The sequence below is a fragment of the Leucoraja erinacea genome, chromosome 14 (genome assembly GCF_028641065.1).
Source record: "Leucoraja erinacea ecotype New England chromosome 14, Leri_hhj_1, whole genome shotgun sequence".
Taxonomy (NCBI): domain Eukaryota; kingdom Metazoa; phylum Chordata; class Chondrichthyes; order Rajiformes; family Rajidae; genus Leucoraja; species Leucoraja erinaceus.
The window spans coordinates 23522147-23536242 of NC_073390.1; the positions used below are offsets into that span (position 1 = coordinate 23522147).

The window sequence follows — 14096 nt, forward strand, 5'->3', positions numbered from 1 at the left end:
TTGTGCAAAGGAGCAGGCTCCCCAGAGTAGGAAAAGTCACCAGGTCGATCGCTACGTTGCTCCTCTCTGCTCCTCTCCGCTCCTGGCCGCTGAAATTGTGGTTGTGTGGAGTTATTTGTAACGATCTGGCCCGGAGCCGCCGTGAGTTGAGGTCCCACAGGGATCCAGGTTGTATCGCAGAGAGAGAGAGAGAGAGAGAGACATCCAGCATCCATCCACTTCTCACATCCCTCCACTGCAACCCTGGCACGATGCAGCACAGCCCGGCTCCCTCAAACTACTTAATGCAAAAAAAGAGAAAAATAACGCATTAAAACAAAATATTAGTAAAATCACATAAATAATTTAAAACCCCACCGTCATTCATTGACAGGTCCACTTTGACGTATTTGCATTTGGATAGTTTCTGATAACACTTGAAGTCAATTTAAACTGTGCCGTACAATTATAATTTGATGTTTGACAGGTTTTGATTATTTTTTTCCCCATGAACCAGTCAGCACCAGTTCAAAAGGTGCGGATGGATGAAGGCAGATATCGAGTTTACCCACTCGTGTGCGTTGATTTTTCAAACCCTAGTCTTGAAGTCGATTAAATATTAGCAGACGTGAGTGTTATGGCAAACTCTGGGGAGGTACCAGAAGAGTCAATATTCCTAATACAACAAAATAGATTGCTTAATTCTCGTTTGCCTTGACTTGAAAGCCTCTCTCTATTCGGTCTATAATCTAAATATTTAAGTATTCATTTCACTGTGTTTAATTCGACCAGAGAATTAATCTCCTCGGGATAATCCGCAACAAATCCGGTAATTTGCAGCCCTTCCTTCCAGTGGAAGACGGGATGTGCGTTGATAATTCATCTTAACACATGTTAGCAGCATGGATAAATCGCGTTGTGACACTGCTAATGGGCAAAAAATTCTCCCCTTCCTATTCAGTAAAATGTCTAATGGGTTAACTTAATGAAACGCTCTCCAGGGTAGAACGAAATGTCAACTTTCCATATGTCGGTGTATTTTTTTCCATGGGAGTTTCACACACCCTTGGGGTTGATTTTACGGTTTGGCAGAGGAGAGGGGCGGGGGTCAAGTTACCTGTTTCTCTCCTTCTCTGACAGCAGGTTATTAACAACGCTCTCTTGGAGACAACCCTCTAATTGAGAACACCCCACCCCTTCCCTGCCCACTGTACGCCCTAGAACCCCAGCTGTACAAAGATACATGGAGTTCCAGGTTTGGGGGATTGTAAACTATCCATTCAAGCACACAGCCCGAGATAAACTAGCGCCCAGCACACACTCCCAGCCACTACAGTGCGTGCAGTGGTCTGCAAGGTGTATCTTTATAGTGGGAGTCCCACTCTTGTATCCTCTGGAGCTGATTCTGCGGTACAAGGGAACAAGAGTCGCCCAGAGAACCGGCGACTCACTGGCAAATGGGAAGGTTTCCTTCTGCCTTATTTGCCTGCTTGCCTTTGACTTTTATTTCAGTACGTTTGCTGCCCATTTCACGTCACAAGGTTGACAGCTTTTTACACCAAATCAGATCGCTCGTTCGGCTAGTCCGGGAGGCGTCACTGATTTAGATTAGAACTCAACACCACCCTGGGGCCACACTCTGAAGTCGGTTTAAAGGGCTGTGGAGTTTTATACCGAACGTGTGCGCCTGACTCCGAGACTACACGTCTCTCCTGCCTTCTCACACCCACTCTTCATGATGGTAAGTGAATCTGCTCTGCCGACCAGCAGTGGAGGGAGGGGCGCGTTTAAATTGTATTATTTTTTCTTTTAAAAGCAACATCAATGGATAGTCTTTCAAATCAACCAAGTTCAGAGACTCGATGCAGCCGTGCACCTGAATGCACCAGGCAAACTCTCAGCAAGTTGTAGAAACAATCTGTTCTAAAGAGTCACAAAAGTGGGATTTTCTGTTTCTGCCTCCCAAGTGCTGAAATCCCTCAGCTCTTGGCCCTCAGCAGCTGAAAGAAATCTGTGTTCATCCCCAGTCAGTCCCTGGGCACAATCTCCCACCCTGGGAGGGAGGGAGGCTATGTGAGGGGAGAGGAGAGCGAGCTGGCAGAGAGGAAAGCAGGAGGTTGTAACACACTGCGAAGCTGCCGGCTGCAGTTCACAGGCGCTCCAAACACACACACACACACACACAACACGAGCAAAGAAAGAAAAACCGAATGCCTGGCGCTCCCTTCAGATGTATTTAGTTTCTCTAGACGCAGCCCTGAAGTGTAGAAGCTGCACTTTATCTGGGTGGGTTGTTTTTTTTGTGAGGATCTCTGCGCCCAACGAGGGGTTCATTTCACCAAGTGTGTGATCTCCAAGTCCACTCGCCTTGTAGTTTTCTCTGTGTTACTGAAGCCTCTCCGGCTCAGAGTTGCTGGGAGCGCAGGCGAGGCTTGTCAGCGCAATAACACTGGGTAGATCTGGGCGGAGAATGCGTTTCTGCGGGATGAGATGAGTTCAATGGGACTGCGAGCTCGGCATCTTTGAGCTCAGAGTCAAGCCCTGAGTGTCGACCCTCCCCAGCCCAACGGCTGAGCCCAAGCGAAAGCCTCAACATGTTTTCAAAACTTCTTACCACTTCGTGCGGTCACAGGAGGAGGTGTTTGGTGTGCGGTTTTAGGGCTGTGCACTTAGAATGGAATATTTCCTGCATTATAATCGGATTGTTGTGGCTGTATTGTTTATAGTGTGTGGGCGAGAGAGCAGATCTTTCTGTTCAGTGTGTGTGTGTGTGAGACCTCGAAACTAACGCTGGAATAACTGGGATTGTGTTTCACTAAATTACCTGGATCTCTCTCTCTCTCTCTCTCTCTCTCTCTCTCTTTCTCCCCCCCCCCATTTCTCCCCCCCTTCTCTCTCCCTCTACTCCCTGTCACTTTCTATTCTCCCTCTCCCTTCCTCTCTCTACCCTACCTCCCCCCTCTCTCTCTCCCTCCCTCAGCTCTCTTTCTATCCTTTCTCTTTACTTTCTCTCTATTCTCTCACTTTGTACTCTCTCTTCCTCTTTCTTTTTATTTACTCTCTCTATTCTCCCTATCTCTGCCCCTTTATCTTTTTAAATTCACACCCCTTCCTTAACCACCCCTTGCTCCGCACTGCCCTATTCCACCTCCTGGGTTCTCCCTATGCATGTTTATACGCCCCATCCTTTCCAAGACTCTCTCCATCAGTTGCCCCTCCCCTTCCGCGCTTCTATATGACTACCATGCTCAGTCTTCCCATCCCTGCTTACATCCCCCCACCCCTCCCCTTTATTGTCCCTCCTCCCTCAGTTGCTCAACTCCCCCCCCTCCCCGCCACAACCCGCACCTCCCTTCCCGTCACTCTCGGATTTTGTATCTATTCTGCCCCCCCCCCCCCCCCCCCCCCCCCCCCCCCCCCCGTCGCATCTCCCAATCTGAGGTAAATTCCCTTTAGGGTGTTCGCTCTACACTCCGCTCCTCCCCGTCTTCAGTCTGTCTTTCTGCCCCACCCGTTCCTCCCACTCCCTCCCCCTCTCTCTCTCTCTCTTCCTCTCTCCCTCTCTTCCTCTCTCCCTCCCGCACTCTCTCCATCCCTCCCCTCCCTCCAAGCGCCAATGGCCTCAGTTATTCCATGCGCCAACTTGTAAAAGTTTTGAGTCTTGTAAAGCGGAGCCGGGGGAGGAGGGGCCGGGGGTGGAGCGACATTGGAACTGGGCCACCAGAGTGTGGAGAAGGAATTATTTGTGGCCAAATATCTTTCCCAGGATCTCACGATTTCAAAGTGTCGGGAAACCAAACCTCGCTCAGAAATCGACATGAGTTGTAAACACTGTAGTGATGAGGCAGTCCTGTCAAAATCCAGCAAATGAAAGAGGGAGAGGGGTGCGGGGGAGGTTACGGGGGAGAGGGGAGGGGGAGCTGGAGGGAGAGGGGGGGTGTGGAGGAGGGGGAGGGGGGAGGAGGGGAGTGGGGGGGTGGGAGAGGGAGAGATAGAGTGAGTGAGGAAAAAGAATGAGAGGCGATCGCAAGCCAGCTCTGGGAATGGCGAAATTCCAACCCGCGAAAATACTTCGCAGTCTTTGTACAACTTCGCTCATTATCTGTCATGTTGTGTGTGTGTGTGTGTGTGTGTGTGTGTGCGAGTGTGTAATCATCTCCCTCCCCCCCCCCCCCCCCCCCCCCCCCCCCCCCCCTCCTCATCCTCATTTCATTCCCCTCTCTCCCCCTTCCCCTCTTCCTCTCCTAACCGGCTCTCCCCCCCCCCCACCCTTCTCTCTCCCCCGCCTTCCCTCTCTCCTCATTCCCCACGGGGCTCTTCTCCCTCCCCATCTCTCTCTCCCCGTCCCTTCCCATACCTTTCACCCTGTCCACTCTATCCTCCTCTCTCCCTCAATCCTCCCTGCTCTCCCGCTCCTCTCGCCCGCCCCCTCCTTGCCTGCCTCCCATCTCCCCATCATCTTTATTTCCTCACATCGCCCCTCTCTCTCTCCGCTTCCTCCCCCCCTCTCCCTCCCTCCATACCCCACTCAAACGCCCTCCCCCTCCATCTCTCCCTCCACCACTCCAATCTCCCCTCTCTCTCCCCGCTCGTCCCTCTCTCCCTCTCCCCCCTCTCTTTCTCTCTCTTTCTCTCTCTCTCCCCCACCCTCTCTCCCCCTCTCTCCCTCTCTCCCCTCTCTCCCCTCTCTCCACACAGAGCACTCTCCTCTCCAGCCAGGACCAGTTCTTTATCGGGGACCAGAACTATGGGCGCTCTCCCGAGCTCCCGAGCTCAGCCAGTGTTGACGTTTCCATGGAGACGTGGTACTCCCAGTGGCCGGGCGGTATCCTGGACAACAGCGCTCTGGCAGCGCGGCCGCAAGGTAAGCGGCGCAGACCAGCGACACAGAGCAGCGGCATAGAGCAGCGACACGGCCGCACAGAGCAGCCGCACAGAGCAGCGGCAGCGGCCGCCGGTGCAGTGGGGGAGCCGGGCTCCAGACACCCTGCACCCCGCCCCGGTGCCGGGACACCCCAGCCCACTATCCCTACACTCCCCACCCCCCTGCCCCTTCACCTACCCCCCTGGTGGAGGGATTCCACCGCCAGCACTCACTCCCCTCTCTTTACTCTCATTTACTTTCTCCCCTACCCCGACCTTTGACTCGTTCCGCCCGAGGGCCGCCCACCAAGAACCCCTGGCTAAACATTAACCCCCTTCGAGACCCTTGTTCAGACTGATGTCAGGGGAGAGGGCAGGCCAAAGAAGAACAGCACCTCGTATTTCGCTTGGGTAGTTTACACCCCAGCGGTATGAACATTGACTTCTCTAACTTCAGATAACCCTCGCTTTCTCTCTCTATCCCCCCCCCCCCTTCCCAGTTCTCCCACTAGTCTTACTGTCCCCGACTACATTCTAGCTTTGTCCCGCCCCCTCCCCTGACATCAGTGTGAAGAAGGGTCTCGACCCGAAACGTCGCCCATTCCTTCTCTCCAGAGATGCTGCCTCACCTGCTGAGTTACTCCAGCATTTTGTGTCTACCTTCAAAATGAGAGTGATTGACACTGCCCAGTCAATCACGGGTATTGACCCGCGCATCATGGATGGGATCTACAGAGGATTGCCTCAAAACGGCAAAGTGATCAAAGACCCACACCACCCTGGCCACACTCTCATTTCACTCTAGTTATCGGGCCGAAGGCACAGGAGCCTGAAAAACCATGGCCTTCATGTTCAAGGACAACTTCTTCCCAACACCAGTCAGGCTCTTGAACACTACACAACACTAACCTCAGCAACTATGATCTTCTATGGACCTGGTCATTGGTTACAGAACAGACTTTTGGGTTTTTTTGGAAGTTTTTGTTTGTATGGTTATTTTTTAAATTATTATATTTTAAATTATTATATTTATTTAGAGTGTTATTGTGTTTTTGGACCTGTTAAGCTGCTGCAAGTAAGAATTTCATTATTCCATTGTCTGTACATATGACAATTAAACACCCTTTACCAGCTCCATAGATTAGGATGCAAGGGTTTTATTTCTTTGGTCAGGGTAGAAGCAGGGCATAGCTTCTGGATCTAACGAAGAGTGTTCTGGGAGTGAGTCAACTCCCTGTGGCTCAATTATCTTCCTGGCAATTTGTGCAATGCAAATATCTACAGAAGTAGTTACAATTATAATTTTACAAAAATCCTTTAAACAAATATATAGATATGAAGGCTAGAGGGCTACAAACACAAATGCAGGCAAATGGGACCAGTCCAGAATACCCATTTAGTCGGCATGGACAAAGTGGGCCGAAGGGCGTGTTTCTGTGCTGTGCAGCTCGAGGACTCCATGATTCTATCTCATCAGTATCCTCAAAATAAGACCAAATGGCAAAGAAGCACAATTACGCCATTCGGCCCATCAAGTCTGTGTTTTGAAACCGAAATATGATGTTAGGAGACACAAGAGATTGCAGATGTTGGAACCTTGAGAAAAACACAAAGCGCAGGAGGAATCTAGTGGGTCCGGATGCACATGTGGGGGTAATGACAGATAATTGATCAGTCTGAAGAAGAGCATCACCTGCCCATTCCCTCCACAGATGCTGCCTGACCCGCTGAATTCCTCCAGCAGTTTGTGTTGTGACGGTGATTGGCTATTGTGTGTGTTACTCAGTGATTGGCACGGCCTGATAACTTGCTTCCATTCCCCACCAGAATATCTCTCCATCCTCGACACCACAGCTCAGGATGATCTCAGGTGGACCGCACACTTATCATCTCAGCTCCACCAAAACAAGCAGGTAACGTAACGCTGGGATTATTGTCCTGGAGTTTCCTGCATGGTTTAGTTTTAGTTGAGTTGAGTTTTGTTTATTGTCACATGTACCGAGGTACAGTGAAAAGTTTTTCTGCATGCTATCCAGTCAGCGAAAAGACTATACATGTAAAGTATAGTGTAAAGGTACAGGATAAAGGGAATAATGTTTAGTGCAAAGTAAAGTCAGATTAAAGGAAGTCTGAGGGTCTCTAATGAGGTAGATGGTATCTTAGGATCGCTCTCTAGTTGCTATAGGATGGTTCAAAATAGCTGGGAATAAACTGTCCCTGAGGTGTGCGATTTCACACTTCTGTACCTCTTGCATGATGCAAGAGGGGAGAAGAGGGAGTGACTGGTGAGAATCGTATTTGATTATGCCAAGAGTGGTCAAGAAGCCTTGGTCTCCATCAGTCAGGATATTGAGATTATAACGTAATAAAAAGGAATTACAGATGCTGGGTATACCAAAGATAGCCACAAAATACTCGAGTAACTCAGAGGGTCAAGCAGCATCTCTGGAGAACATGGATAGGTGACGTTTTGGGTCGGGCCCTTCTTCACTCTGTACTGTTCTATGCTTCTGAAGGCCCAGGATTTTGGGAGGTTATATTCCAATAGTTAGTTTTGGTTATTGTCACGTGTATCGAAGTACAGTGGAAATCACTTTTATTGTGTGCTATCCAGGCAGCAAAAAGACTATACATGATTATAATCAAACCGTCCACTGTGTACAGAGACAGGATAAAGGGAATAACATTTAGTGCAAGATAAAGTCCAATAAAGTCTGATTATAGATAATCTGAGGGTCTCAAATGAGGTAGATGGGAGGTCAGGACCACTCTCTAGTTGGTGATGGGATGGTTCAGTTGCCTGATAAGAGCTGGGAAGAAACTGTCCCTGAATCTGGAGTAGCCCATCTGGAATAGCTAACATAGATACTGAAATAATGGTCTTCCATGATTATTCCCACAGCTCCAGGAGAGTCTGGAACAGAAGGAGGAAGAACTTGCCCGTCTCCATGAGGAGAACAACAAGTTAAGGGAATGTCTGAGCTCCAGCTATATCAAATCTCTGAAGGACAAGGCGAGGGTATGTGGCCATTCAAACCTGTAGCTACAGGACCTCTGGTCCCATTTACAACAATGCACCTCAGATACATATCACAGGACATTAGTGTGCTGGGGTAATGGAGCTCCTATCTACACAGACAATGGGCAGCAGGTAGTAAATAAGGCTGTTCAGTACTTCAGTAACTTTGTTGACACCAGGCACGTGGCGACACTTGTGTACTGCCTAGGTGCTCACCCAGGCAGTTCAGAAGTCCCACCACTTGTCTGTTGTCATCAAAGTTACTGAAGTACCGAACAGCCTTTTCCACTACCTGCTGTATGATTTTACTGGGTTGTATGTAAAACAAATCATTTCAGTGTACATAAGTACTTGTGACATAGAACTTTCATTCATTCATTCATCATTCATTCATTCATTCATACATTCATTCATTCATCATACATGCATTCATTCATTCATCCATTCACTCATTCATTCAGAGGGTGGTAGGTGACCTAGAATGTACTTCCAGGGATGTTGGTGGAGGCATCAGTGCCAGAAAACTAGGTTCGATCCTGACTACGGGTGCTGTCTGTCTGGACTATCAGATGGGTGGAAAAAAGGTCATAGATTAAGGCTTTTTTTAATTGACTTGCCTTACAGAAACTGTTGACGCAAAATGGACAGAAGGAAAGAGGGATCTTTAAAGTTAAGAAGCGACTATTCGACGGGCAGGAGGATGGTGACATTTACTCCACAGCCCCCAACAACATTCCCAAGAGATTTAGGAGAAATTTGGGGTGCAGCAATGAGAGCGGCCCCTACACTGCCCGGGAGGAACACTGCGCCCCGTGCCTTGATACCTGGGTTCTGAAGACTTTGGGGTTAAAAGATGCCAACACCATTGATGACAGTTGTTCAGCTAACTACAGTGCCATTAAAATCGAGACCAGCCCCAGTTACAATGGGGAACCCGATTACAGCTCAGACCGCCCAGCTCCACACCATGATCTCATCGCTCCTTCTATGGATTTCCACGCCAACCACTGCCTGCCGGAGTGCCCCTCTTCACCGTTCCTGCTCCCGCCTCCGCCCGTCCCCTTCCACCCAGCCAAAGCCTGCGTGGCCTTCTCGACCTCCCTCAGCCCCCATCGCAACGTGAAGACGCACACCTTCTGCCAAGGCCAGGCCTTTGTGCAACGGGACGGGGGTGGAGGCTGGAGGTTCACCTGGGTCCCCAGCCAGACCGACTGAATGGTGACCCCCAACCCCCCACCCTATTGCCACAAATCCTCTCTGTTTACACGCAAGATGCCATCAGCTCTGAACTTGAAAGACCAGCCAGGCTCGACGGAATAGCATGAAGAACTGGAATTGTAGCTTCCTATCAACCTATGAAGTATCCATTTCAATATTAAGATAGTGTTATACGATTCTCTGAGTTAGTCGGAGAGAACTCAAGACCCTCAAGACATTGGGGATGCAACCAAGCAGAGGTGTAGAACATTGAGCGTTTCTGCTCGTGGTCCTAATTTGCCCAATTAGCGGATCCACAGAAGGGAGAGGGACCTTGCCTTCTGATGGCGCCTTGGACTGCAGGAGGAATAATTAACAATGGTGGCTTCTCATGTCCATGGACATCTGATGGGGGCAGGTGTGACATCCCTCGGCTTTCTGAGCATGCGACGCGAGCGGATTACCTGATGGACTTAGCGAGATGGAGCGGTGCAGACTTGTGTCCTGTCCTTGCAGCCTCCTGGAGACCTTCCTCCTGGAGAAAGCGGTCAACGCACATGCAGGCAAAAAAGAAACACAAGGTCACGGTGATTACAATCGTGCTTCCAGTCCCACATTTGTACTCTGCAGACAATACAACTGTTTTTTTTTCCCCTCACAACTGCCTCGATGCTCTGATGATGATGATCCAGATGTTTTACTTTGCAACGTACAGCCACGTGTGACTGGTGGGAATGTCTTTTGATGGCTTGGTTTGAACACAGCAGTTGGTGCTGCCATCTCAGTGACCCAGGGCTGATCCTGGCCTTGGGCACTGAAGGTGTGGAGTTTATATGCTCTCACAGTGACTGTGTGGGTTTCCTCTGGGTGTTCCGGGTTTCCTCCCAAATCCCAAAGATGTGCGGGGGGGGGGGGATGCAGCTGTAAAAATTGGCTGTAAAATTGCCCCTAGTGTGTAAGGAGTGGATATGAAAATGGCTTAGCAGAGAACAAGTGTGAAGAGGTGATCGATGGTCGGCACAGCATCGATGGGCTGAAGGGCCAGTTTCTGTGCTGTATCTCTAAAGTCTAAAACCTGGAGTCTAAAGGATATTATTTAAGGTGAAGGGGAGAGATTTCATTTTACACAAAGGGTGGTGTGTGTGGAAAGAGCGGAGATCCCACTTTCTCATCCACTCGCTACATAGAAAACATAGAAACATGGAAAATAGGTGCAGGAGGAGGCCATTCGGCCCTTCGAGCCAGCACCGTCATTCATTGTGATCATGGCTGATCATCCCCTATCAATAACCCGTGCCTGCCTTCTCCCCATATCCCTTGACTCCACTAGTCCCCTAGAGCTCTATCTAAGTCTCTCTTAAATCCATACACTCCCTACACACTAAAGGCAATTTAGAAAGGCCCAATAAACCTCCAAACCCGCACGCCTTTGAGATGTGGCAGGAAAGGTGAATGCTAGATCTAGTGTGAATGAGTGATCGATGATCAGATAGCATAGAAGGAATGTGAGCGATGGTCGACATGGTCTCACTGGGCCAAAGGCCTGTTCCCATGCTCTATCCATAAACCACGAAGAAAAACTAAAACTGAAAAATGCCCCAAGTGTGTAGAATCTGAAGGGGGCGGTGGAGTGGAAGGGACTCTGGGGAGGGCGGGTTGAACAGATTGAGTATAAATGAAGCTTGTCGGAAGGATACATTTCTACGCTGATTCTTCTTGGTTCTTGGTTTCTTGGTCCTCCAAAATATTCCAAATGGAATTTAAACTGGAGCTGAACGACTGCGTGGTTATTTGAACAGGCCCACGCTTTGAGAGCAGTAACACACAACATTATTACCATCATCATCTCTCTAGCTTCCTCTTAAACCATTTCTGCCCATTCCCAGCACTCTCTTTATAAAGTTGCTTCTCTTAACCTCCTTTCAATACATATTGATAACCATCAAATGATAATGGCCCTCACTTAGTGTAGAGATACAGCGTGGAAACAGGCCCTTCGGCCCACTGAGTCCGCGCTGACCAGTGGTCACCCCGTACCTTAGCACTATCCTACACACCAGGTACAATTTTTGCCAAACCTAATTAACCTACAAACCTGCATGTCTTTGGATTGTGGGAGGAAACCGGAGCACCCAGAGAAAACCCATGTGGTCATGGGGTGAATGTGCAAATTCCGTACTGACACGACTCTCATGGATATGGGAAAAATTGATGACCTGTCAAAATCCTTCATTGTTTTAAGGATGTTCCATCATCTTTTAGGAATTTCTTTCCCACAAAAAAAATCCCCAACTTGTTCAGACTTTCCCAATAGCATTAACCTCCCTCTCTACCGTCAGTTTTGTAAGTTTTCTGAAACTTCTTCAGTCCAGATATAAGCTTTTATGATGTGGAGACCATTGCTGTGTATATTAATAGTGGTCATAGCATCATACAGCAGGGAAACAGGCCCTTCAGCCCAACATCCATGCCAACCCAGATGCCCCATCTACGCTCGCCCCGTTTTCTCACTTTTGGCCGACATCTCACGAAACTATGCACCTGTCCAAATGTCTTTTAAAAATACTTTTAGAAATGTATTACTTTTAAAGATATGGGTATCATTGGCAATGCCAGCAAATATCACCCATTCCTTGGTGATATAACTTCTCCAGAAGCTGGTCCTATCTTGCATTTGCTGCATCTAGGTTGCATTACTGTATCCACAGAGTCTGCATTATTGCCTTCACTGCCTCGACGTTGCAATGAATGGTACATTGATGGCTCATTATGTGTGATTAAATTCTGAAACTAATCCTTCCTAAAAAGATTAACAAAGAATGTTTTAAAGGTCTCCTGAAAATCAATGTTCTGTGTGTAAACGGATGCCGCTAATGGAGTTCAGTGCCAGGACTTTGAAAGCGAGCAGTTTGAAAGCAGAGGGGTTTTGGAGGTTTGAAAGCAGAGAGGTATCAGAGATTGGTGTCGGGAGCTGATGTAGAGTGGAGAGGGGCCATTGCCTAGCTCACCGGTCCACTTTGTCCAGTTACTGAGCTTCAAAGTCAGGAATACGGCAGATAGGAACTCGACCTCTGCTTGCATCCATCCAGTCCAAACAGGGAATGTGCATACTCCACACAGACAGCACCCGTGGTCAGGATCGAACCAGGGTCTCTGGTGCTATGAGGTAGCATCTCTACCAGCTGTGCCACTGTGACTGTCTCTCCTTCGTTTGAAAGTATTTCCACCATTCACCGACCAAAACCACTACCAGATCAACAGACACCGATGGACATTCACCTCTGGAAGGCATCACTGTTAATGTGAGCCCCAACAGCCAGTTATACCCCTGGCAAAGGCCAATGGGTGACAGCGAGTAGGACGTTAAACAGTTGTGGATCAATTGTTCAATGCAGAACCTCCTCCCAACTCACTTTGTCCTCCACTGCGCTCTGGGACCACATGGATTTACTCTGGGTGCTCCGGCTCTATTGCACTTCCCAAAGATGTGAAGGTTTGTCGGTTAATTGTCCTCTGTAACATTGCCCCTAGGATGTAGAGAGTGGATGAGAGTGGATCACACAGAACTAATGTGAACGGGTGATCGATGGGCAGCATGGACTCAGTGGGCTGAAGGGCCTGTTTCTATAGGCGTAAAGTCATGGGACATGGAAACAGGCCCTTCAGTCCAACATGACCATGTCGACCATCATGACCCATCCACATTAGTTCCACCTGCTCACATTTGGTCCATATCCCTCTAAACGTATCCTATTCATATACCTGACAAAATGTTTTTTAAATGTTGTGTAGTAGCTGCCTCAACTACCTCCTCTGGCACCTTGTTCCATACACCAACAACCCTCTGTGTGGAAAAAGTTGTCCCTCAGGCTCCTAGTAAATCTTTTCCCTCACAAACCTATGTCCTCTGGTTCTTCATTCCCCTACTCTGAGTAAAAGACTCTGTACATTCACTCTGCTGAATTTCATGCTATATCTCTGAACTAAACCAAACTAAACCAGTGGTATATGTGCTCTTTGAATGGAATGCGACTCCCCCCTGCCCGTCTCCCAAATTTCCTCGCCACCACTGGCCTGCTCCGGGATGGGAACAGGTGGGATGTGTGGGACAGGTTCGATGCAGCTCTGCTTGTTGGGGCCATTTCACCTGCCCCTCATCACCAGCAGTGCCGTCCCATCAACATAACCCTCCACCCAAGACCGCAAAAAAGACAGTTGTAGATGCACAGACCAGACTCCCCACCATCGACTCCATCTACACCACACTGTCTCGTGAAAAGCAGCCAACATAATCAAAGACTTGTCCCTGTCCCACCCCACCCATTCCTTCTTCTCCCTGCTCTCGTCGGGCAGAAGGTACAGAAGCTTGAATGCGCGCACCACCAGACTCAGGAACAGTTTCTTCCCCTCGGTTATCAGGCTTCTGAACAGTCGTTCCATAAGCCAGAGTACTGTCCAATTCACCTCTGACCTTTTGCGGACATTGGATTTTGTCTATGGAACTGATGCGCTACAATGCTGAGAACAATATCCTGCACTCTGTAACTTCCCCTTTGCTCTGCCTATTGTACTTGAGTTTGACTTGATCGTATATATGTATAGTATTATCTGATCTGTTTTAGATAGCATGCAAAACAAAGCTGTTCACTGTACCTCGGTACATGTGGAAATAGTAAACCCAAACTTAATCTGACCGTAATCTCCATGCCACAGCCACAGGGGAGGTTGAAAAAAATAGGAATTCTAATTGAGAAACTAACGATTGTATATAATTGTGTATTTTGTACAGTTTTTAACATTTTGCTGAGAATTAACACTTTTTTTTTACTGCTTGTGCCAATATTTGTGACAGTTTTAACTATAGTTGGATATAATTTTGTTTTGAACAATGTCATTCAGTTTTGTTTTGTCTAAAACTTAAAGAAAATGAAAAAGACTAATTGTGTTTTGTTTTTAGGATATTAATTCGAAATAAAGAATCAAATCTAACGAGACCAGTTACAAGAAAAGCCCCTTCAAGTTGTTGCTGAACCTTTAA

At 48.3% G+C, this 14096-nt stretch overlaps 1 protein-coding gene across 1 annotated transcript; it reads left to right on the forward strand.

The window, feature by feature from the left end:
- The first annotated feature begins 288 nt into the window (after positions 1 to 288).
- gmnc (geminin coiled-coil domain containing) lies at positions 289 to 9090 on the forward strand. Its single transcript, XM_055645803.1, has 5 exons — positions 289 to 1720; positions 4678 to 4843; positions 6670 to 6755; positions 7745 to 7861; positions 8486 to 9090. The coding sequence occupies exons 1-5, from the start codon at positions 1715 to 1717 to the stop codon at positions 9074 to 9076; spliced, it is 966 nt and encodes a 321-aa protein (XP_055501778.1). The 5' UTR covers positions 289 to 1714; the 3' UTR covers positions 9077 to 9090.
- The last annotated feature ends 5006 nt before the right edge of the window (positions 9091 to 14096 follow it).

Excerpts from the sequence above, each read along its gene's own strand:
- gmnc (XM_055645803.1), top strand. Across the intron at positions 4,844-6,669 it reads TCTGGCAGCGCGGCCGCAAG|AATATCTCTCCATCCTCGAC; the intron begins GTAAGCGGCGCA and ends ATTCCCCACCAG. Across the intron at positions 6,756-7,744 it reads AGCTCCACCAAAACAAGCAG|CTCCAGGAGAGTCTGGAACA; the intron begins GTAACGTAACGC and ends TTATTCCCACAG.